General features: G+C 29.0%; 1 protein-coding gene across 2 annotated transcripts; it reads right to left on the bottom strand.

Moving 5' to 3' along the window:
* Positions 1–570: 570 nt before the first annotated feature.
* LOC124490152 (uncharacterized) lies at positions 571–24,126 on the bottom strand. 2 transcript variants are annotated; one of them, XM_047052612.2, is made up of 13 exons: positions 23,906–24,126; positions 20,465–21,234; positions 8,076–8,324; positions 7,721–7,997; positions 7,524–7,627; positions 6,999–7,421; positions 6,734–6,898; positions 6,134–6,247; positions 5,745–5,897; positions 3,282–3,629; positions 2,685–2,961; positions 1,402–1,686; positions 573–1,325 (listed from the first exon to the last, which is right to left on the bottom strand). In XM_047052612.2, exons 2-13 carry the CDS (start codon positions 21,199–21,201, stop codon positions 684–686), a joined length of 3,774 nt encoding a protein of 1,257 aa, XP_046908568.2. In that variant the 5' UTR covers positions 21,202–21,234; positions 23,906–24,126; the 3' UTR covers positions 573–683. The 2 variants fall into 2 exon arrangements, with proteins under 2 accessions (XP_046908569.2, XP_046908568.2); XM_047052613.2 differs by lacking the exons at positions 20,465–21,234; positions 23,906–24,126 and adding an exon at positions 8,401–8,645 and having other exon boundaries at positions 571–1,325.
* Positions 24,127–25,439: the final 1,313 nt, after the last annotated feature.

Consider the following 25,439-nt stretch of genomic DNA (forward strand, 5'->3'; position numbering starts at 1 on the left):
AATGCCAAGTAAGGAACTTTAGACTTTTGACGTCTGTATGTGTTTGTAAATTTATACATTTTTTTTGATTCCTTATGATAATAATAATAAAATAATGGTGATGATAATTTGTTTGAAAGTTTTTTTTTATTCTTTTCGCTTCTATTTTTTTTTTTTTTTTTTTGAAACACTCAGTTTGATGATGATGGTTGTTAGATCGGATTCTATGTCAGAGCGAAATTTCTCTCAATTTTCTGGTGCTATAATGATTAATGGCTATAATTTGCTTCTTGTTGTTGTTATTATTTTCCGGATTCTATTTTTTTTTTGTTTCATATTCCGTTCGGTCGGTTTTTTTTTTGTTGTTGAAAACACCAACCATTTTTATCCACTGTAGCCGTTTAATTTGGGTTTTCTTTTGCAACTTTTGTCACTTTTGTCGCAATGATATAAATCCAAGATTCAATAAAATTATAGTTATCAACAACAACGACGACGACAATTATAATAAACACGGCTGTTGTCCTGGTTGTTGTTGTTGTTGATTTTATTTTTTATGATTATTACATTTCTGATCTAATAAAAACCAAATTTTTCACTTTTTCAGCATTTTTTTTTTATTTTTAGTAAATCAAAAATAAACATATATAAAACAATGATAAGAAAATTATTACAGAAAAAAAATCAATCAATCCATCAATCAATCAATATGATGATGATGATAGACTTAATAAATTATGGTGATTCTCCGATGTTGTTGATGTTGATGATGATGGACCATGAATTATATCCGGTGGTTCAGTTGCCATCATATACCATTGATGATCATTCGATTGATTACCATTATCGGCTATTGATTTTTGTAAATTTGATGAATGATAAGTGTTAATCATTGATGAGCTTGTTATTGTTCGTTGTTGATGTCTTTGCCATTGACATTGTAATTGTTTATTGAATTCTTTATCATCATCGCCATTGTTGTTGTTGTTATGTTTCAAACGGAAACGACGTAGTTTACGAATATTATCATCAATCAATGCCAGATTCGATGAATGTTGATCCAATTGTCGTGCACGTGCATAATGAAACATTGCATTATCGAATTGACCACCAAAATGATATATCACAGCTAAATGTAAATGTGCACGTGGCTGACATTCATCCAATTTGATTGCCATTTCATAGCTATATATTGCCAATGACCATAGATGTAGATCTTTTTGTATATCACCTTTTAATGTCCAAATTTGTGAACATCGTTTCATGATTGTTGTTGTTTTCGAATAACCAATAGAACCACTATGAATTGGACAGTGATCCAATGCTTTCATTATTGATTCAAGAGCCTTTATTAAAATAAAAAAATTAAATGTGATTTTTGAAAAAAAATGTCCAAAGATACACCCACTAAAAAACACCTACCTTTTCACTACGATTAGTCATTGTAAATAATAAGGCTAATTGATGATGAAGATCCAAACGAAACAATTGATCATTATGATCATTATCATTATTAACATTTGAGATGAAATTAAATTCAGCAATCGATTCTGTAGGATTCTGTAAATGTTTTTGTTGTCGTCGTTGTTGTTGTTGTTGTTGTTGTTGAGATTTGTTGTTCATTGTCATTGTTGATGCCATTGTTATTAATGTTTCAAGTATCACTTGAGCTTGATCAAATTGTTCTTCAAGTATAAGTAACTGTGCCTATAAATGATGATGATGATGATGATGAAAAAGAAAGAATGAAGAAAAATACATGCAGAGATTATTATTATTATTTCAATCAATCGGTTGAATTGTGATAAGCAACAACAACAACAACAACCATACAGCCTAATCGTGAATTCAATGTTTTCAATTCTGATATGACAGATAAAGAACAGTTTGAATGGCGTGTTTCATTCATTCATTCATTCATTCATTGCAATTGTATTTCACGCCACAATGATGATTGGTGTTTGTTTGTTTGTTTGCTGCTTCTTTGTTCGCTTCAATGATTCAATTTTTTTTTTTTTTTTTGGTTTTTCTTTCTCTCTCTGTCTGTCTCGAGATGGTTGATTAAGAAAAATAAGGATGAAAATTTGTCATTTCTCTTTTTTGCCAACAAATAAAGATGAACAGAAAATTATTTAATAACTCACAATAACAAAAACAACAACAACAACAACAACAAATGACAAGTAAATCCAATGTTATATATGACCATGACAATCAAAATTTCTGTCATTCTTTCACATATATACGTTCATTGTTTTGGTGTGTATCTTTTTTTTGGGTGTTTCAGTGTTGTGTGATCAAAAAAAAAAGAATAACTAAACTAGGAAACTGATTAAGGAATTTGGTCAATTCCTAAAAGAAACTGTCCAAATATCTATCCAAAATGCCTGAAGGACTTTGTTTATCAAATATGATCATCATCATCATCATCGTCATCATAACAATAATCATTGATTGCTTTTGCAATAAAGTTTCAATCGATGTCAAATTCTCGTTATATACACAGAAAGAGAATATTCTTATTTAGGTCGCATATAGAATCGAATTGAATTGAATGTAAATATTTGTGACATATATGGAATTTGGACCATTTGACACAATAATTTTCATATGGTTACTGGTAATTTTATTGGCAAATATTATATGACGATCCGTTCATTTGCAATGTCATCAATTGAATGAATATAATTCTCATATATACTCACATAATGAATACTGGCCATATTTGATTGCATCTGTGGTCGTGAATTATGATTGATTATGGTCAATTGTTCTGGAATTGTTGTTGTTTGATGATGATGATGATGAATTTCAACTGAATGATTATCATTATTCAATTGGGATGATAATAACGACAACGATGATGATGATTTATATAAAAGCTGATGATAAACACGACGTGCTAATTGTAATTTTGAACGTCGTAAATATAATGTACCCAATGAATCTAATGTGGTAGCATCTTGTCGTAATTTCATTGCTCTAAAATCAATCATTAGTATTTGGCATTTTTTTCGTTTCGTTTCGTTTTGAATTTGGAACACCATTTCGATACAATGTAAATGGGAAAGAGAGAGAGAGAAAAAAAATGGCAAGAATTAATGGGTGATAATTGAATGATGACAATCTGCTGACTATGTGAATTTCTGCATTCATGAATTGTGCAAAGTGTGTGTGTGTGTGTGTGTGAAAGGAAAGAATGATTTTTTTATATTATTCCAACAACAAAACAAATTGCCTAATTTGCATTGGTGATTTTTTTGTTTGTTTTTCGCCATCGATTCTCAAAAAAAAATACAAACCTTTTATAAAAATATTCAGCACGATCAAATCGTTTCAATAATGTCAACAGATTGGCCATATTAATTATTGCTATTTGATGTTCAGGTTTCAATTTGATTGCATGGCCATAATTTCTTTCAGCACTGGCCAATCGTCCGGTACGTTGTAAAAATGCACCATAATTATTATAAAAATCTGCATTTCTACGCCGTAAACGTATTGCACGCCAATAAAAACGTTCGGCTATTAATTCATGACCTTTATGTGCATATAATGCAGCTAATGCTTCATAAGATTCAGCAAATTTTCTATCCAAACAAATGGAACGTTCCATCAATGCGATTGCTTCATTGGTTTGGCCACGTTTACTACATATATAAAACAAACAAATGAAAACAAAACAGAAAAAAAATTACAGAAACATAAAATGACAAGGCCATAATATCATTATCGACATTTGACCTTTCTCTCTCTCCTACTGCATGTTTGTGATGTAGATGATGAAGATAATTCCAAAACAAGAGAATCATTTTGGGATAATAAAAATCAAAACAAGATAACAAAAACCATTATAAAGTTCATTGATCTAAGATAGTTGGCTAACTAATACTTTCAATCGATGATGAACGAAAGTAAAAAAAAAAACAGTAAAGTCCATTCAATTCAATTCAATTCATTTAGCCAGTAAGTCAGTCAGTCGGTCGAATCGAATAGAATCAAATCGAATAGAATCGAATCGAAAAATAAAAATATTCCAACAACAACGGTAAACATCCTATATATAAATATCCTTCATAGATTGATTGAGCTAAAGAAAAAAAAATTGATGATTCCATTTTGGAAACAACAAACAAAATCTTCAAAAGAGGAAATAATAATAATAATAATCTTTCACAATGAACAATAATAATAATAATAAAAAAAGAGAATCCAGCCGTTACAATATTTACGACCATCGATGATGACACAAAAGAATTCTGATTTACATTTATATGATTCAGGATGATGATGTTGATATTGACGATTCTAGATTCCTTTCGGTTCGTTCATTTCGTTCAGTTCAGTTCAGTTCAGCCATTTTTTTTCATTTTTTTTTTTGCTCAGTGAATTAATGATGATGAGAGTGAATGCACTGACTTTTTTTTCTTTATTTTCAATTTGAAATTTCATTCTTTTTTTTCCATTTTATCTTCAATTTAAAGTTTTTTTTCTTATTTCGATAACAAAAATCAAATAAATAAATTTCAAAGATTTTATGCTGAATAATAATGATGACGATGATGATGATGATAATTAAGACCGATCAGAATCATGTATTACAAACTTGAATGAACAAAAACTTTCATGATCGATATGATAATTATCAATTGATCTTTGATCAATGATTACATTCATTAGTGAAACAAAAAAAAAACTACAACAACAACAACGACAACTACAACAACAACAACAACAACATGATAAAAAAATGCATCCTCATCTTTCATCTTGTGCTTTCAAAGATCAATATCTATATTTTTTTTTTATTCTAAATATCCGGTCATTATTATCATTATTATAATCCATCATTGCCTATCTAAGCAATAATAAAAACTATCATCATCATCATCATCAACATCATCAACATCATCATCATTATAGCCATAATGATCAAACAAACGAATATGAAAATGGATGAATGGATAGATGTATCCATAGATTGTTTTTTTTTTATTAGTTAGTTCAATATATGCTGACTTGGCAACCAAAAACTAGCGCTTTTTATTCTCTCAAGAATATTCCTTGTTGTTGGGCTACAAGTAACCAAGAAGAATGGATAGAGAAAAAATTATCTTCTTTTTTATTATTATGTGGAATGTCTGTCTGTCTGTGTTTGTGTTTGTTTGTTTGTTTTTGTTGCTATTGCTGTTGTTGTTTGTTTTATGTAATGCATCATATTAGAATTGATGAGGATGAGTATGGGTATGATGATGATGATGGAAAAGTGGGGAAAATTTTTTTTTTATGGAAAACTTTTTTTTTGACAATTCAAATCATCTCTAGTTATGAATCCATAACCAGTAATCAATTCGGAAATCAAAAAAAAAAGTTATCGAAACTTTTACATCAAGTTAAATCCCCCATGTCTTGTGATTTTTTTTTACGAAATAAGAATTTTTATTCGATAAAGGAATTCAAAGAATAAAAATCAATTCCTGGAAAAAATGCTTCTCAACAGCAAAAAAAAAATTCCATTGGGGAAAAAAGTAGATTCTTGTTTTCTTTGTGTTTTTTTTAAACAAAAAAAAATCGATTACTAATTGTTCACGACTGTGAGCGACGAATTCTGTACCAATCTATCAAAATTTCTTTTTTGCGTGAAATATTTTCAGAAATGAAAGTTGAACAAGTGAACAATGCTAGATTTTTTTTTATTCGAAAAGAAAATTGCCGGAAAAATAGTCAAAATGTTCCACACATCTTTTTTTTTTTTTTTTGCTTACCTAAAAACTTTTGCCAAATTAAAGTGAGCTTTTGCGTGATATGGATTAATATTCAATGCTTGTTGGAAATGTTGTTCAGCTTTATCCGGTGATGATATTTTCCAATATAATGCACCCAAATTATTATGCGCACTTGCATGATCGGGCCATAGTCTTTTGATGTGACCGATGGAAATAAAATTAAAAAAAAAACGTTGAAAAATTGAAACAATTATTTTTATTGTGGATCAATTTTCAATATATGAATCATTCATTTAGCCTTTCAGATCCATAATGTCCAATAGATATGCTCCAAAAAGGCTGAATAGGTTTCCAGATGGTGGTTGTAGTGAATGGAAACAAAAACCAGGAAAACAAAACAAAAAGACAAATTGTCAAAACACAATTACCTGATGGCCGTCTGATAATGGTAAATGGCATCATTCCAATTTCCTAAATCTTGTTGTAAATTGCCATAATTATAGTGGGCTTTAGCATTCTCGGGTACATTTACAATGCCAGATCTGTGTGTGTGTGTATGGAATCAAACGAAAAAAAAAGAAAAAGTAGAAAAAAAATGAAGCAAAAGAAAAAAAAGAAAAGAATCATCATTATCAAATATATAATGATTGCGTGAATCCAATTTTATCCATATGGGCGTATGTGTATATGTTTGCAGTGTGTAATATGTGGAATATATTTCCAAGCAAATAAAAAAAGAAGAAGTATAGAATTGGCCGAACTGAGTGAGCGAAGATTCTGTATGTAATTGACTCCAATCGTGATGGAAAATAAATTCGAAAAGTAAATTTTGTTTTTTTTTTCATTTTCATTGAAAATTTTTCGCTGTAAATGTTTACCAAATTTCGTTTCTTTTTTTCTACTACTTTTTTTGGGGTTTTTTTTATGTTTACTTTTTTCATTTTAACCCGGGAATTATATTTGCAGATCGGGCGTATGTGTGTGTGTGTGTAAATAGTGGTCGAAGAATAATAATGATTTAAACTTACTTATACAGTGTTTCTCTTGATGTCCAAACATGATTTTGTTGTAAAGTTTTTACAGTAAAAATGGCCATCAATATGATTGTTATTGAATAAATGATATGACCATAGTGGTTATATTGTCGTCGTAATTGTCGTATGCCATAACAAATTACGAAAATGAAACCGATGCTAAAATTGGTTAGAATTTTTTTTTTTTGTTATTATTGATTATTACAATTGTCACGATCGAAAGAGAATAATAATAATAATAATAATAAAAAACACCTACCTTGGTACATAAAGCAATCTTTCGGCAATGACAAAACCAACCGTAATGAATAGATTGCTTGCAGGCAAATATGGTATAATTGTCATTATGATTGAAATGAATAATGTTCTACCATCATCATCATCATTATCATCAATGTTGTTTCGAATATTTCGAGAAATTTTTCCATTTCCGGTGACAATTTCACCCAATTGATCATTAGTAGATTTATTCCGTAGTAATAATAATAATAATAATAATTTATTTATAGAACGATATAATAACAATGTAAACATGGCCATTATGGCCAATGTCCAAATATTACGTTGATCATCAAATGATTGTATCAAACGTATTGTACTTGTTTGCCAATCATATGATTGATGTGTTGGACTCAATAATAAACGAATATTATAGGCAGATATATAGCAATAAGTTAATATTCTATTAAATCAGAATAGGAAATTGAAAATTATTTGAAAAACGAAATCGGAAATAACAAATATAGTAAAAAAAAACACAACAACAACAACAACAACAACAAACCTTGTAAGCATAGAACGTGAATGTGATGCAGGATTATCTTGTTCAGTGAATAAAGGCCAACTATTACCCAACATACGCAAACGAATGGTCATTAATGTTAAAAACTAAATTTTCAAACAAACAAACAGACAAAAATTATTAATTATATTAATTAATTTGCTGATTTTTAATATTATGATTGATTTTATTATAATTACGCTCATTATAATGGTGATGATTGGTGCCATTAATCGTTGATTATAAATAATATTCATCAAAGGCAAACAATCATTTTGAATGATAATAAATGTATAACATAACCAATACAAGGCACAAACACCAAGAATAGTGATACCAATCTCTTTTGATAATAAGGCCATTGTGGTCAATAGGACAAATGGTAATAGCCATAATGATGATGATTGATGATGTTGATGTTGATGGTAATGACGAAGATGATGATGATGATGAATTAATGGCAATGGTGGTAATGATCTTTGAAAAAAAAAATTGAAATTAAAATTTTTGCAAATTTTTTTCACACACACACACAGACACACGTTTTATACTTACAAATGAAATGATACAAATGCCAATAGATAGAATAATGCACAAAGTAAATCAGCACGGCCAACAATACTTGCAATTGCTTCACAATGAATTGGATGTATGGCAAACAATAGACCGGCAATGGCTGTTAAATGTATATCAAAATCCATAATCAATTGGCCAACCATACAGACCAATAAGCTGACCATTGTATGTAGAAATAAATTGACCATATGGAAACCAAATGGATGTGTCGATATCATCATGTTTAGTCTGAATAATAAAAAAAAAAAAATGAAAATGAAAACGAAAACGAAAAACAAACATGAGAATCAAATCAAATTCATACCAGAAACAAAAAGAATCGATCTAAAAATAAATAAAGAATGACCAAAAAAAAAAAAATGATCCACTATTCGGTACACATTTCAAGATGTTAGATTTGAGCGAGAAAAAAATATGAAAAAAAAGTGCCAAGCCAAGCAGAAGATAACAACAACAAAAAGTTTCTCGATAGAAAAAATAGAAAATTTTTCACTCGAAATCAACAAAAAAAAAGTTTATTTTCATAGAGGTCGGTAAATGCGTGTGTGTGTGTGTGTGTGGGTGAACATTTTTGTTTCAGAAAAAAAAATTCAGCGAAAAAAAATGGACGAAAAATGTGTTGATTTTTTTCTTTATTATTATTAATATTTCAAATACAATACATGAACAAAAAAAAAATGAAATGAAATGAAATTGGCAAAGAAAAAATTTTTTTTTTCTGTGATTCTGTGTGGAAAAAATATTAAAATATAAAATGTCCAACCAGACAACGATATGGGCACCAATTTTGTTTTTCACCAAAAAAAAACAAAAAAAATCGACAATCAAAAAGTCTCTCTGTGTGTGTCTGTGTTTTCCGGTTCCGTCAGTTATTTATGAAAAAAAGGAGACAGAGAAAAAAATTACTTGTTCCAAATGGAACAATTTCTTTTGTTTTGTTTTGTTATGTTTTTTCTCACTGTTGATGATTGGCAGTTGTTGTTGTTTGATACTTAAAGTTTATTTTTATTATTACTACTTTACTTTTCAACATAATCATCATCAGCTGTCGATATTTCTATTGGAAAATTTTGGAATTTTCTCACACACACACACACACATTTTCTGGCCCAAACAAAAAAAAAAAAAAATTCTACACACTCAATAAACCAATTGCCATCATAATAATAATAACTGGACTTGAATTTTTATTTCTGTCAAATTTTGTTGGAAAAAAACTATTATATTGTTTGTTTCTGAAGCAATTTTTTGTCTTTCAAAATAGAAATTCAAGTTATGTTTTTTTTTGGTTGAAAAAAATCTCCCCAAAACGATAACAACAACAACAATACAATTAGTCATATGGCAGTAATAATTGTTGTTGTTGGAATTGATTTTTGTTTGTTTGAAAATGAATCATTTTTGCAAGAATAAAAAAAACAGAATTTTATTCACCCAGTCAGTGATTATTATTTTTGTTTTTTCTCCAAGCTAAATATGAAAAAAAGCTAAAAAAAAAGTTTTTTCCATTTCATTTCATTTTCGTGTTGTTTTAGGATTTAAAAAAAACTGAATATGAAACAATTCGATGACTAAAAAAAACACCCACATGTAAATGTAAACACCCATATAATAAAAGTAGTTTTTTTTCTCATTTTATTGGTTCGTTTTGGTTTCCAATTTCATCATCATCATCATCATCAACCACGGATTTATAATGATGATGATTCCTTTGGCATCCACATTTCAACAATGTGTGTGTGTGATCTATTTGGATCTGTCGTACTATATGTACGATATGATACGATACGATAAACCCACTGGATACATTTTCAATTTCCATCTTTTTCCATTTCAAATTTTCGTTTTTTTTTTGAAGAAAATCCTTCCACATACATAATAAAAACCATACCATTTGGTCTCTATTTTTTTTTCTATCTACTTCTCACAACAATTCGATAGGATTTTCCAAGGCTTTATAATAATATTCAAATCTTTTTTTTCTGCCAAAATAACGAAAAAAAATGTCATCATCATTTTCATTTTATTAGTTCGTTTCATGATGACAATGATGATGTTGTTGTTGTTATTGTTGTTGTTGTTGAGCTACAATGTCATTCGAGAAAGAGAGAAAAAGAATCCACAACCTATTATTACGAAATGTATATTTTATGTAACCAAATAATATCATCCGCATCATCATCATCATCATAATCATAATCATCATCGTCATAAATAAGCCTGAATTTTCAATGAAGATGCATGAATGTGGGAACTGAGTTGTCATCGAAATTCCAAAAATCAAAATCAAAATCAAAAAAAACCCTTTTTTTCATTTTCGATCCGTAAAAGATTTACGAAAATAATCATACAGTTTAGTTTAGTTATATATCTCGGGCATAACAATCGGGTTTTGGAAAATACCCGTTTGTAATTATAGCCCCATTGCTTTGGTAAATATTTTTTTTTTCATCATTTTTATATTTGAAAATTGAAATTGAAAAAGCCAATTTTCTCTCTCTATTTTTGACTCAATTTTTTGATTATTTGCAATTTATAATCAGAAAAAAACCAAAAGAAAAAAAAACAGGAAATTCTCACAATTGAATTTGTCAATTTGATTCCATTTTTTTTCGTTTGCGTGTGTGTGTGTGTGTTTAGGTGACAATTGAAACAACCTCTGATGGTCTTTGTGATGGTCATGAAAAAAAAAGGCCAACTTCAATGATGAAGTCTTGTGCGTGTGTGTGTGTGGAATTAATTTTAGATTTTTTCATTCATTCAGCGTGTGTGTGTGTGTGTGTGTATGAGAGAATTCTTAATCACAAATACAAACATTACTAACACCCAAGAAAAAAAAACATTGAATTAGTGCAGATATGACGATGACGATGATGATGATGATGAAGACGGGTAGATTGTCTTTGATTGAGGGAAATAATCATTACCAACACAAAAACAATGAATTCGGGTTCGCCAATCTGGTTTTTATTTCTGGTTATTTTTTTTTGTTGAATGTTGTAGAACTTTTACTTTTCTATAGCGGAAACGATATTCTTTCACCATCATCATTTACGTTCTGATCACGTTTTTATCATCATTTTCTCTCTGTCTTTCTATATATATATATGTATGGCCTTATAGTGCACTCTGGGGGGGTGTTTATGTGGGTGGCTGGAAAATAATAATTTCAACAAACACACATACGCACTCACACACACAGTACTGGGTGTTTGATCACCGAGTTTTTCAATTCGTAATTTTGACAGGATTTTTTTTTTGGTACACGCATTGGAAAATGAATTAAAATTAACTTGATTTTTGCTTTACGAAACAAACAAACAAAGCAGCAGAAAAAAAAATCAAAAGAGATTATCCGAGTGAAAAAAATGGGACTCAAAGGGTTTCAGTGAGAGAGAGAGAAAACAAAGATTTTCATCGTGCGTGTGGTGGTGGATGCATCATTGAAATTTGTTTTTTTTGTTCTCTCGTTTCTGGATCATTTCATCGTTTCATACGAAAACAAACACACAAAATGAATACCAGAAGTTCAATGATCGCAGAATTTAGAATAATGTTAATGATGAGTAACATTTATTTTTTTTTTTTTTGGTAAATTTGTAACTATTACATTTCAAATGTTTAAATCATTCTGATAAATTTAATAGATATTGATTGATTTTTTTCCTTTTTTTTTTGGTTGTTCAATACAGTCTTACATACATTACAAATGATTTATCCGGAAATTTTTATCTGCAACAAAGTAGATAGATAAATAGATATCAAAAGAAAGATAAATTACCAATATTGAAAGATTAACCGAATTGAATTTTCAAACATGATGTGTATTCGTATTCGAAAGAAAATCCCAAGAATTTTTTTTTTGTCTTTTATTATCCGGGGAATATGTTTTTTTTCTCTGTTGAGTATTAGATTCATCCATTGGGATATGGGGATAGAATCTTTGAATCGGCTATTTTTACTCGAACCGGCAATCTCAAAAAAAAATAATAGCAAAAACACACGACAATCATATCTATATATATACTGTGAATCAATCAATAGTAACCAACAACAATAACTATAAAAACAACAAAAAAAAACATAAACATCAACTAAAATGTTGTGCAGTAAAGAATATAAATAAATTGCGACCAAATTGCGTGCCAAATGAAAAAAAAACACAACCAAAATTCTGGCTCATGTTTCATCAGAAATGATAACAAAAAAAAAAACAATTGTGCACCCAAAAAAACATTTTAACAAAAACAAAAAACAACTATGACAGTGAAAGCAGTCAGAACAGCGAGAGAGGGAAGGGAAAAGCAAAAAAAAAAATCCATTTTTAATACCGGTTTTTTTTCTCGTATTCGTTACCAGGATTCTTCAACAACAAGAGAATTAGAATGGTTTTAATTTTACTAAGTTGCGTGTTTCATGTGTGTGTGTGTGTGTACGTTATGATTCAAAATAATAATCCCCTCATATTAAGAAGATTTGGATTTCCGTTTTAGGCTGTTTTTTTTGTTGTTGTCTTTTCTGTTAGTCGGTAATAATAATTATAATAATTATTATGATGATGATTGTAATAAATATCTCGATTCTAAACATTAATAATAAATAATAAATGGTAAGCCACAATATGGCCAAAAAAAATAATAATAATAATCAGATGGCTATTTCCACCCTATCCTGTATGTGTGTGATAATTTTCAATCGATGTTGTCACTTTTGTTGTTGTTGTTGTTGTTGTTGACTCACTTATTGGATCAATAATTTTTTTTTATTAATTCAATTCAATTTCGAGGAAATTGAACAAATTTCAACTTCTTCTTTATTGCTGGTTTTCTTATTTATTTTTTTTTATTTATTTATTGTTCATTCATTTGGATCATTTGATCGTGTGTGTGTGTGTGGGTGTATCATTAATGTTGTTAATGTTTGTTTGGTTGGTGTACGTTACCACATTAATGATTGCGTGCAATTTGAACATAATAAATCATCGACCTATTTGCCATTCGCCATATATGAATATAGATTAGTGAAATTCACTTGAATTGAATGAATTGAATGAATGAATGAATGAATAAATGGCGTAGAGATAAATCCGTCAGTAGAAACGGTATCATCAGGAACCATAAGGACAAATCTTTTTTTTCTCTCTTGTTGATTTCAGTTTATTCATTTGCATGGAAAAATAATAATGTCATCAAAATGGACAGAACGAAAAAAATGTGGAATATTCAAATGGGAAAAGTCAAGAGAAAATTGGCATGTTTTTGACACACACACACACACACACACACACACACAAAAAAACCTGAAGACAACAACAACAAAAAAAATCGAATCGATCAATAAATCAATTTTCGAATAGTAAAAAAAAATAGACTAAAAGATTATCATAAATAAATTCGAATATATATTTACATCACCTACAAACATGGACACATTTATCGATTGTATCGATGTGTTCGCCCATCATTTTCTACTACCTTATTATTATATCTATTTTGAAAGAATAAATGACCTACATAAAGACATTTTCTCCTCTTTTATTTCTTATTTAAAGAACTGAATGTTTCTCATCAGAATAATCTATTATTATTATCATCATCATAGTTATAACATTATTATTCTTCTTAGGAATTCTAATGAGGCCAACTTTTTTTCTACCAAAAAAAAAATGAAATGAAAAACGAAAGAATCAATGAACTGATTCCAATTTGACGCAATTTGTCTAGTGTTAGTTTATAATCGTGAAAAGTTTCTTGGATTCGAGATGAGCGAAATACGGTCTATTCCTAGACTTGGTGAATATTCGATACACGCCACACACAAACTCATTGTGAATTTGTGTATAAGTTGAAATGACGGAAGAAATAAAATCTGGAAATTGAATCTTCAACAACAAAACTAATGTCACATGGAACGGAAAAAAGAAACTTTTTTTTTTGGTCGACAAATTGATAAAGTTTGATGATAAAAAAAACGACTGTGTTGACAAAATAATAATGAATTCTATGTACACAATTCTAGAGAAATTTTGTATTTTTTTTCCATCTTAGGTTAATTAAAATTAGCCTAAAAAGCCACAGTGACAGAAAAAAAATTTCTCCCACGCAAACACATACCTGAAAACAGATATTCGGTTAATTTTCCGAAGAAAAAAAAATGTTCCTGGAAAAGTCATAGATTCGTTCAAATATTCTATAATTTTTTCATACCACTTGTATAGCTGGAAATTTAATTATCTCGAATCAAAATAATGAAATCATCATCATCATCATCATCATCATTATCATTATTGTGATTATATGGCAAATGTGATCCAAGATTATAATCTTGAATCATAATCATCATCGTTTGAATAGAAGTTGCTGTAAAAACGAAAACAAAATTCGATTCGTTTGTAGCAATTCAGCAGAGATGAAAAAAAAGAAACGTCCATGACACACACACACGAATACAAAAAACAATATGTCGCCTTTTTCACTCATACATACATACACACACACACACACACACACACACACACATCTTTTTTCTTTTCTATGGATCCAAATTCATTAAGATTGTTGTTACAACATTCTATATATATATCTGAAAATGAAGAAAAGAAAAAAAAATCCAATGGTTCATTATGATGATGATGATGATGATAATGATAATGATGACAATTTTGTCGTCGTCGTCGTCGTCTTTGTCGTATTATCACTTATTAGTCAACAACAAAAAAAAATAAAGAGAAAATGCAAAATGATGATGATGATTATGTTGACAGAAAAAAAATGATTACATTCCAACAAAACAACTTATGGTCTCGTTGATCATCAACATTCGATTCCATTTCGACTTATTTTGTTCATCTATTAAAAAAAAGGTGGAAATGGTTTGTTTGCCGGCCAAAAAAAAAAAAAAATGCCGGAAACGATAACAGTCTATATGTATTGGCAGAAAGAGAGAGAGAGAAAGAAAAGTTTTTTTTTATTCGCTCAACATTCAAGACAATTTTTCAAGCAATTCCATCATTATTATTATCGTTATATAACATTTTAATATTTATAAATACAAAGTGGAGCCTATAGTGATTTTTTTTCTGTCATTGTTACTGTTCCTGGAACTGTGTGGGTGTTGATACGTGTATAGCGTAGATACAGATAGTTTTTTTTTCTTGTTTCCTGTTGCTGCTGCTGCTGCTGCTGCTGTATCTAATATCGAGATTTTTTTCTTTCTCTCGCTCTCTCACTCCTTTAGATTTCATTGAACGTTAAAGTAATCAACGGGCCTTTTTGGAATTTCTGTTGTAAATGATATTTCACACACACACACACACATACGCCCATTTTGTATCATTTATATCATAGTAAAGAGCAAGATTCGATGTGGATATTGGGGCAAAAAAAAAACTCGAAACTCAAGCATTTTTGGTTTTTTTTCCATACAACAAACAAATACTTCCCACACACATCTCGATTTTTTTTTCAGCATCATTTGATCAAATCAAGTTAAAGTTGTGCTATAATTACAAAATATAAGGATCAATATTCAAGGAACCATTGGTTCGATTATCTATCGTTGGTAAAAGTTAATTTCTTTTTTTTTTTCTCTCTCTCTCTTTTCATCATTAACCAACGAATATAATTATGGCAGGTAAGAAATGGTGGAAATCAATCGATTCTTGCACACACATACCAAAACATTAAACGATAGGTTCTGCCTTTATGAACCGAATGGGCATTTTTGGATTACCCGAATTAATCGAATCATGGCTATTAGCCAAAAAAAAAAAAAAAAAAAATTACGACCTTGTGGAAATTAAATGATTCTCTGCAACTATTAGATGAAAACACATTAAAGCCATTCTTTTTCACTTTCTTTCTTTCTTTCTTTCAATGTTGATAAAGATCATCATCATCATCATTAATTTCAATGGCTAATGTATGATAGAAAGTTATTTAATTTAATTACAAATCAATTTGATTCAAAAATTTAATTTAATTTAATTCAATTCGTCATTTAGTTTTTTCAATTTTCTTGTCAATATATAAACATCAGTGTGGCAACAAAAAAAAATCGATACATCAATCAATTATAATCAGCCAATCGAATCGATTAGTAATCACATGAAAAAAATGTCAATATTTGAATGACAAACTAGGCATTTTTTTCTCTGAGAAAAAAAAGGACGACAATCAAAAGTTCAATTATTTCACAATTCTTTCACAGTGTGGTTCAATGTAACACCATGTGCAGATGATGATAAATAAAAAAAAAATTCTGAAACCAGAATCACGCGAAAAAACCTCACGAATAACAAAAAAAAAATAATAATAATAATAGGAAATCGGTCCAATTAGCATGGCAATTGATTGACATTCTCTATGTGTAATGCAACAACAATATGCACTCACACATTCATTCATTCATACATAGACCATATTTTTTTTGGAATAGAAATCAAAAACAGAAAGGAACAAAAAAAAGCTCTTCACATTTTTTTTTGGGTAGTGCAAGAAATAAAGAAACCAAATTCTATAAGAACACAAGAATCAAATGCCCAGTGAAAAAAAAACAGAATCACCAAAGTGAGAAAAGTGTAAATGTGTGTGTGTGTGTGTGTGCTACCCACATTCTGATGATGATGATTGAAATGAAAATAGAAAATAGAAATAGGAATCAAAGCAAAGTATAAAAAAAAAAAATCTGAATTTGACATCCAAAAACGTAGCTTTGGGAATTGAAAACGGTTTTTTTTTCTCTCTTCTTTTTCCTGTGCACAGTAACATTAACACAAACACAATCAAAATACGCGTGCAAAGAGAAAAAAAAATTGTAATTGTAAGTATGATTCTTGAGTGATGCACACACACACACCGAATAATAATACCTTTTACGAGGTTGAAAATTTTTTATGAAAAAAAAACTTTTCATTTTTTTTGGGGGCAAAATAAACTTTGCAAAAGAAAATACTATTTTAATGGTGAAATAAAAAACAATATATTCATCGAAATCCCAGCATGATTCCAGAAAAAAAGTAAAGAAAAATGAAACAAATTTGATGCTTCTACCACCACCACCACCACCACCACAACAGTCACCATTTGAATGGGTGTTCAGAATATGTCAATGTATTCTGTTTCTGTCTCATCAAAATTCATTTTCAGGACCATTATTTGATAATAATAATAATAGACTTTCAAAACAATATAATAATAATCACATAGAGTGATAGGTTTTTTTTCCACTGACAATCACTGTAATTCTTTTCTCTTGTTTTGGTTATTTTATTGTTGTTTTGACCAGGATTTACATCATCAAAAAAAAAAAAAAAAAAAAAATTTTTTTTTTTTGTGGTTGTGATTTTGTCAAAATCATGTGAACCATAAGAATAATCGATATTATCATTCTAGAATAAAATGGACATGTCAACCATTGTGAAGTAAAAAAAAAAACAAACAAACAACAATTTTATGGAACAGAAATTGGAATGTCATTGTGTCCAGTGAATAATAAGAAAACCATCACCAACACACACACACACACACACAGAACAATCACCAAAAATAAACTTGAATTTGTTCAAACTTAAGAATCTGTAATAGGAAAAAAATTCAAAAGATAAAGAATGTCATGATGTGTGTGTGACATGTTGTTGTTGTTGTTGTTGTAAAAACACACAGACACACACACATTTATTTACCGAAAAAAAGAGAAAAGAATTCTCCAAAGCAAAAAAAAACAGAACAGAATCGAAAGAAAAAAGATTCACAGACAGAATTCTTTCTTTTATTCTACGATTTTTTTTCCATAATCACAATAGACCTAGACCTATGGAACAATAATAATCAAACAAAAAAGATTTCCCAGGTTGAATATAACGGTTCCTATAACTGATGATTATTTTTCTGTTTCACAATCTTTTAGATTGTTGTTGTCGTTGTTGTTGTTGTTGTTGTTGTTCATTCATTCAATCATTTATTTATTCATTGAATTCAACATTCATTTCTTCTTTTATCATCATCACCAGCAACAGCAACATCAACATCAACAACAACAGTGTTCCTACGGGGACGAGAGCAGTATGTTGTCATCCATTCAATTGATGTGATGTGCATGTGTTTGTATGTGAAAAAAATTTTTTTTTTAGAAGAAAAAAAAATATAATAATGTAATATTCATTCAAAAGTTGAAGAATAACCGAAAAAGGATGCCTACATTAATTCATTCATTATGAGTGTGTGTGTGTGTGTGTGTGTGTGTATTCATGGAATTTCGCAAAAAAAAAAAAAATAAATAAGGAAATTTGCTCAAACTACATCAAAAATAATGATTGTCTGAATAGTTTTTGTCTTCATTTTTTTTCTTTTTTAAAAAAAATTCCAAAATTTTTCCGTTTTGAGAATACAAACACAAACAATGATTGGATACATCAAAACAACAACAACAACAACAACAGTACCGTTATCATCATCATTTAAGACGGAAATGATTATTATGATGATGACAAGACATTAGAAATGTGTTTCTACTCTCCAGCGAATACAATACAATACAAAAAAACGAAAAAATTCCTCCAAAAAAAAAAAAAAAAAAGATGACAATAATAATCAAAACAAAACAAAACAAAAAAAGCAGCTGCTTCTTGAATGTTGAACAAAGACATATTTTTACATGTAAAAAATTTTGAATGTTGAAATGAAATAATAACATGTGAAAAAAAAGTGACAAACGACACGATATATATATAGACCAAAAAAAAAAAAAAAAAAAAAATTTTAAAACCCAAAGAACAAAAAAAAGGGGACCATGGGAAAAAATGAATTAATTGTTAGGTGTCAAAAGATGAAAATATGGGTGCAAATAAAATGACAAACAAAAATGATGTGTGTGTGTGTATGTGCAAATGAGGCATTTTGACTCGATGATGATGACAACCATTATATTGGAGCATTACAACAACAAAGATAACAAGTTTCTCTGTCTTGTCATCATCATCATCATCATGTTACATACGATAAAATTTTTCCGTTTTTTTTTTTGGTTCAAATTTTCAATTCACTACACCCACTTAAAATGATGGTGAAATTATTTCCGTTCATTGTTTCACATTGTTTGTTTCACATGTATCATCATGTTTTTCTACCAATTTTCAGGTAAGGCAATTTTTTTTTCTTTCTACCCATCATCATCATCATCATCATCATTATGATCATCGTGGCATTTTATCGCTTTAGGTTATAAAATGGCACAATTTAAAGTTTTTTTTTTATTCCAGAAGATCATCAGTAACGAATTCCGAGTCAAATTAAAGAATAAAATAATGATGATGACTGAATTTTGATTTTTCATTTTGAATGAATCAAACAAAAACAAAATTGACGGCCCTAAGGCTCTATCATGAAAATAAATCGGAAAATATATATATAAAAACAGCGAGTGAATTGACTGAATTGAGCTATTAGTGTGTGTGTGTGTAACAAAAGAAAGAAAAAATCATTTTTTCCGCTTTCAAACTTTCAAAGATTTTCAAAGATTTTTTTCATTCATTTCTCATTATACGAAAACTTAAACTCTAAAATTTTGATATATATGGGATCCGATTCATAAAATCTCTGGTGTGGTGGGGGGAGGAGGAAAAAAACAACAAAAATTCTTTTCTCACTCTCTCAACACATTCTATAGCAGATAAATATTGTGTGTGTGTGTTCAACTCTTTTTTTTCTGTTTCATAATCATAATGGCCATAATAATAATAATAATAATGATATATAGAGTTTGAACAATTATGAAGATTCATTTGTGTGTGTGTGTATGATGAAAACACATTGGTATGTTTTATTTTTTTCCTAGTATTTAATGCAAATATTATGTTTTCGACCAATCATCATATTGAATGATAATTTTTGGTTATTTGTTTTTTTTTCACTATGCAATGCAATATGAATTGAAATCGTGATAAGCAAATGAAAAACATATATATAGAGACTCAAGAGAATTCCTTTGTATCATAACCGGTTCAGGTATAAATGTTTTACCCGTGTGTGTATATTATCCCAGATATTATGATGATGATGATGATGATTACCATTCATATTCAGTGAATGGATTCCAAAAAACAAAAAAAAAATGGATAGATTTTTTTTTGAGATAATTTTTTTTTCTCTGATTCAAACAGAATGCAGAGAAGAGCAAAAAAAAAAAAAAACATTCATGTATCCAAAAAGATAAGAGCTCTCTCTCTCTCTCTCTCTCTTGAACATGGAATATATTCTTCACATATTAATGGATTCTGATGATAGCCTACTACTACTGTTACTACTACTGGTAGTTAGTTTGATATAATAAATTTCAAAGTTGGAGACAAAAAATATATATAAAAAAAATACCTGAATGTGAACGTTGTTATCGGACGATAAGATTTATGTGATTCAACATCGGACATTGGCCGTCCCCAGAAATCATTGTTAAACAATTGCCATATGGTTGTTGTACCGTGTACATCACCATTCTTTACAATGGCTGGTATATCATCATGAACAAAATCACCATTTAATGAATTGATAAAACAAACAATGCTTATAATTGCAACAATAGAATATGTTAAAATGGTCAATGATGATGATGTTGATGATGATTGGAAATTATTGAAAAATTTAAAATTTTTCCATTTTCCAATCTGATTGAATAACCACCATTTTTGACAATTTAAACGAATTAATGATAATATCGATGCTGATGATGGTGATAATGATTTGGCCATTAATTGTTCAATAATTGGTGGTAATGTCGATGTCAATGTCGATGTCGATGATGATATTGGTGATGATAACATTTTTCTTCTTTTTTCATTCAATCTTGATGCTAATCTTGAATTGATAATAATGGAAGACTTACGATTGGCATTGGATTTTTCATGATTAATGAGATGATTATTTTCTTTTTCATCATCATCACCATCATCATGATCATCATCATTTTTCAAACTATCACAACAACAAGAATGAACAATTATTGGATTAAAATTCACATCAAAATGATGATTGCAAATCAAATGTTTATTATCGGATGATAATGGTGATGATGATGATGATCGATTGATGATCGGTTCAAGTATAGGACGCATTTTTCCACACACACACACAAACAGCAAACGATTCTGTAAGGATCAAAACAAAAAAAATAAATAAATTCAACCCTAAGAATAAAACGAATCAAATGGGATTTATTTATTTTTTATTTGGAAATTCTTTACCATTCGTGTCTATATATCAGATTAAGAAATTAAAGAAGAGAAATGCATTCAAGAATTTATAACATCATTAACATTAAATTGTATCATCGATTACGAATCGATGACACAAATACAGCCTAAAGAAAAATAAATACGTTTCTTAAAACGATGAATTTGAATTTGGCTGAAATAATGCAAACAATTATCTGGCAAATGACAACAATGATTTCAGTGTGATTTAAATTGAAAATTTCCTTTCCATTGGTTAGATGGATGTGGACTATTAAATCAAAATGATTTTGAACAACAAAAACAAAACCAAATTCTATGTCTATTGAAAACAAAATGAAAAAGGAATCTGTTTTTTTTCTCTTTCTGTTCAATTTAAAGATTTTCTTTTTATTTTTATTTTTTTTTTTTTTTTGAAATATAATACAAATTCAACCATAATGTTGGGACAATTTATTTGGTAAATCTATTGAATTTTGTACTTATAAATAATGAATATCAAAGTATTAAATTGACAATCAATTTCTATGTGGATGCAAATTAGACGCACACACACACACATACTTATGCAAAGCCATTGAACTTTGCACTCATTTTCTTGGTTGCAATCGAACCATTATTGAATAAATTTTCTCATTTTCTTGAAACATCAAAGAATAACGAATTACCGAATGAAAAAAAAAAATTTCATAGATAGAAACACTGAATGGAATGGATGAAAATAGCATTTCACCGGAACTTTAACAGCAACAACAAAATAGTTAAAATAGATCGACATTCGACAAAGTTTCATCTAGGTCCCAAGTGGCACAAATTTTTTTGTTCTTTCGATCCAGTAGGAAAAAAAAGTAATTTTCCATAAAATAAAACGACTAAACTAAACCAAATAAAGAAAAAAAAACGAAACCTGGATTCATTCATTCGATTCTCAATCGAAAGAAATAAAGAAAGAAAGAAAGAAAGAAAAAAGATCATTTCGAAAATTGGTTAAAATTGTAAATTTTTTTTTCTTGACTAAGCTTCTGGATTTCTAGCAAAATAGTAACGGGGCAAAAAAAAAAGATTCTCAGTTCACGGTTACTGAGGAAGAAAAATTTTACCAAAATTAAGGCAACCATTAATCATCATGTTGAATGTAAACTATGAAAACTTCTTGCACGAGAAAGATTCACTCCTTTGGAGCCGTACAGGATGATGAAAAAAGAGAGAGAGAAAATGAAACACCTGGCCCAAGAAAAGTGATTCAAAAAGAAAAACAAAAATTCAAATTTTAAATCGTATCATTTTCACCGAATGAAAACACACAGAATATGCACACAACAGGGATGATTAGCAGAAATAAAATTGAAGAAAAAAAATAGAAGCAGAAAATTCAATTTGAAAAAGGAATAAAATTCATTGCATTAGAGAGAAAAAAAAGCCGATAATTTATTGGATTTTTTTTATATTCTCAACAACAACAACAACAAAAAATCATTGAATCATGATGTATCGAAACAGTTCAGTTTGGTTTCTGAGATCAATTTTTTTTATATTCACTTTGATTCTTACTCCTTTTTTGTTCTTATTGAATCTATCCAGAATAAGTCTCTCTCTCTCTGTGTGTGTATATAAGGAACATTCATCGTCATTGTCGAGATGGAAAAAAACAATGAATAATGTCAAAAGAAAATGAAATTTATTGTCTATAGAAAAACCAACTAGATACGGAAAAGGGAAAAAAATAAAAGACCCATAAGAGCACACAAGAGCATCCGCTACTTATATTCTTTGATCAGGTGATAAATTATAACCAGAAAAAAAACCGATTTCTACATGCGAGTACAAGAACTTTGAATTTCAAACTCTTTTTTTTCGTAGTGTTGTTCAAATATTCGATGCGCGGAAGTGAACAAGACAAGACAATCGAAAATTTTTTATTTATTCGAGTAAAAAAAAAAATTATTGAAAATCGATTTTCAATTTTTCAATTGCAAAAAATCAAACTAACTGTATTCGGACCATTCGGCTACATACATTTTTTTTGTTCTATTTATTCCATGCTTTCCATGCCACATTTATCGATATTCATCATGATAGATACTATGTGATTATTATCATGAAACATGGTCTATAGAACATTTCATGATAAGAAAATAAAAATCTGAAAGAAATAAAAATCCAAACTACTACTGGACCACCACCATTATCATCATTGAACAACACACACACACACACATGTATATAGTAGTAGAATCATACCAATCATCATTATCATCATAATGGCATAAGACATGATATATTGGCGTCCATTTTTCTTAGTTTCAATTTTCTTTTGAAAAAAAATGAAAATAATAAAAAAAAGAACAGAATCATCGTCTTTTTGTCTATGATGATCAACATTAAAAAAAAACAAGAAATGTTATAGAAAAGAGAAAAAAACTGGACAGAATGGATAAGATGATGGTGGAATGATAATACGATGATGATAATAAATAAAAAGAAAAACCATTGTCTAAAGAATTCTGAAGTTTTCTGATTTCCGGAATCGAACTGAACTGATTGTTTGTAAAGAAAATTTTTCAATAACAAAAAAAAAATGGCAAACCTTTTATCGTTGAAATTTTATTGGAAAATTTTTCTCAGATGATAATGATTGATGTTTGACACATTTTTAAAACAAACAAACACACAGACAGACACACCACAAAACAATCAGTGATGAATTTTTTCTCACAGCTCAAAATTCAATGGGAAAAAAAATTAAATTGAAAGTATCGTTGAAAAGATCCTGATGAATCGTCTGAATCAAATGATTCGGGTTTTTTCATTTTGTTTTGGGCATATCAAGCTTTTTATACTTTTGAGAATGGGAATCCGTTCCGTGTTGAAAATTTGCTAGCAGCACTATAAATGTAGAAACAACTTGATTTCTATATATATTTACAGAATCGGTATTTCAGTTCCATTCCAGAAGAAATGTTTCAATTTTCTATGGTAGAAGCAAAGATAAATATTCAAAAAAAAAATCTGATACGATTTAAACATTGAGAAAAATTTGAAAAATTCTGTAAAGTTGATATGAACGTAACAATAATAGGTAACACCTACTTGGAACATTACATTTTCATGAAATCGATCGAAATAAACAATCGAAATGATCAAATAAAAAAATGAAATTGACAGGCTTGAAAATTAATAAAGAAAATTTCCGAAAATCAGTAGAGAAAAAATGGCCATTGTTGATCTCTATGTGTTTGGAAATAGAAGAATCGATGATTTATATTTATGCATCGTTGATTCGTGATAGCTGCTTCAAGTCAATTGTTCGTGTTGAATGATCCAAAAAAACATCGATTCTATTTTGATGATGATGATGATGGCTATTTGAACAGCATATATTCCATCGAATCATCAAGAATTGACAAGCTTCCATTCTGCAATAACAACGACAGCAACAACAACAAAAAAAGAAAAAGAAAATATGCTAGCCATATTAAATAGACCGAGATCAGCAATTTCGACGGAAAACCCAAATGTTTCGGTATGAATAATGTTTTTGAACAACAGAGAAATTCGTATTTACGATCTATAGTGGAAAAAAGCAAACGAAAAAAAAAAATAAAATAAGAATTTATACATCATTAAACAATAAATATACGGACAATAATACATTGGGCCACGATTATTATTTGTCCTTAAAATCATGTCCAAATTGATCATATTGAATGAATGATCGAATTGAATTGAATTGAATTGAATGGTGTGTTTTCAGTTTCCATTATCATCATCATCATCATCATTATTGATCATTTTTATGATTATCATCATCATTGTTGTTGTTATTCCTATTATTCTTGAGATTATTCTTTATGAGATCAAAAAAAAGCCTGCTATTGGGGATATTGTGGTTGTTGTTATTATTGTTCGACATGACGATTGATGGCCATCGGTTATGAATGGAACTGTACAACAACAACAACAATGTATTGGACAATCACATTTCGATGAATTTGATTGAGTGAGGGGCGTTAATTCAAATGAAAACAAAAAATTGATTATAAGATTCTTTACCAGTGGAATTTGTTCTTTTTTTCTTCTTTCATTTTCTTGGCTACATTATCATCTTGATCGGTATTTGA

Source organism: Dermatophagoides farinae, chromosome 4, assembly GCF_024713945.1.
Source record: "Dermatophagoides farinae isolate YC_2012a chromosome 4, ASM2471394v1, whole genome shotgun sequence".
Taxonomy (NCBI): domain Eukaryota; kingdom Metazoa; phylum Arthropoda; class Arachnida; order Sarcoptiformes; family Pyroglyphidae; genus Dermatophagoides; species Dermatophagoides farinae.

Coding starts and splice junctions, on each gene's coding strand:
- LOC124490152 (XM_047052612.2), bottom strand. CDS start 21,201: ATGCGTCCTATACTTGAACCGATCATCAATCGATCATCATCATCATCA. Junction 2,962..3,281: donor GCTGAATATTTTTATAAAAG/GTTTGTATTTTT, acceptor GATTGATTTTAG/AGCAATGAAATTACGACAAG. Junction 1,326..1,401: donor TGACTAATCGTAGTGAAAAG/GTAGGTGTTTTT, acceptor ATTTTAATAAAG/GCTCTTGAATCAATAATGAA.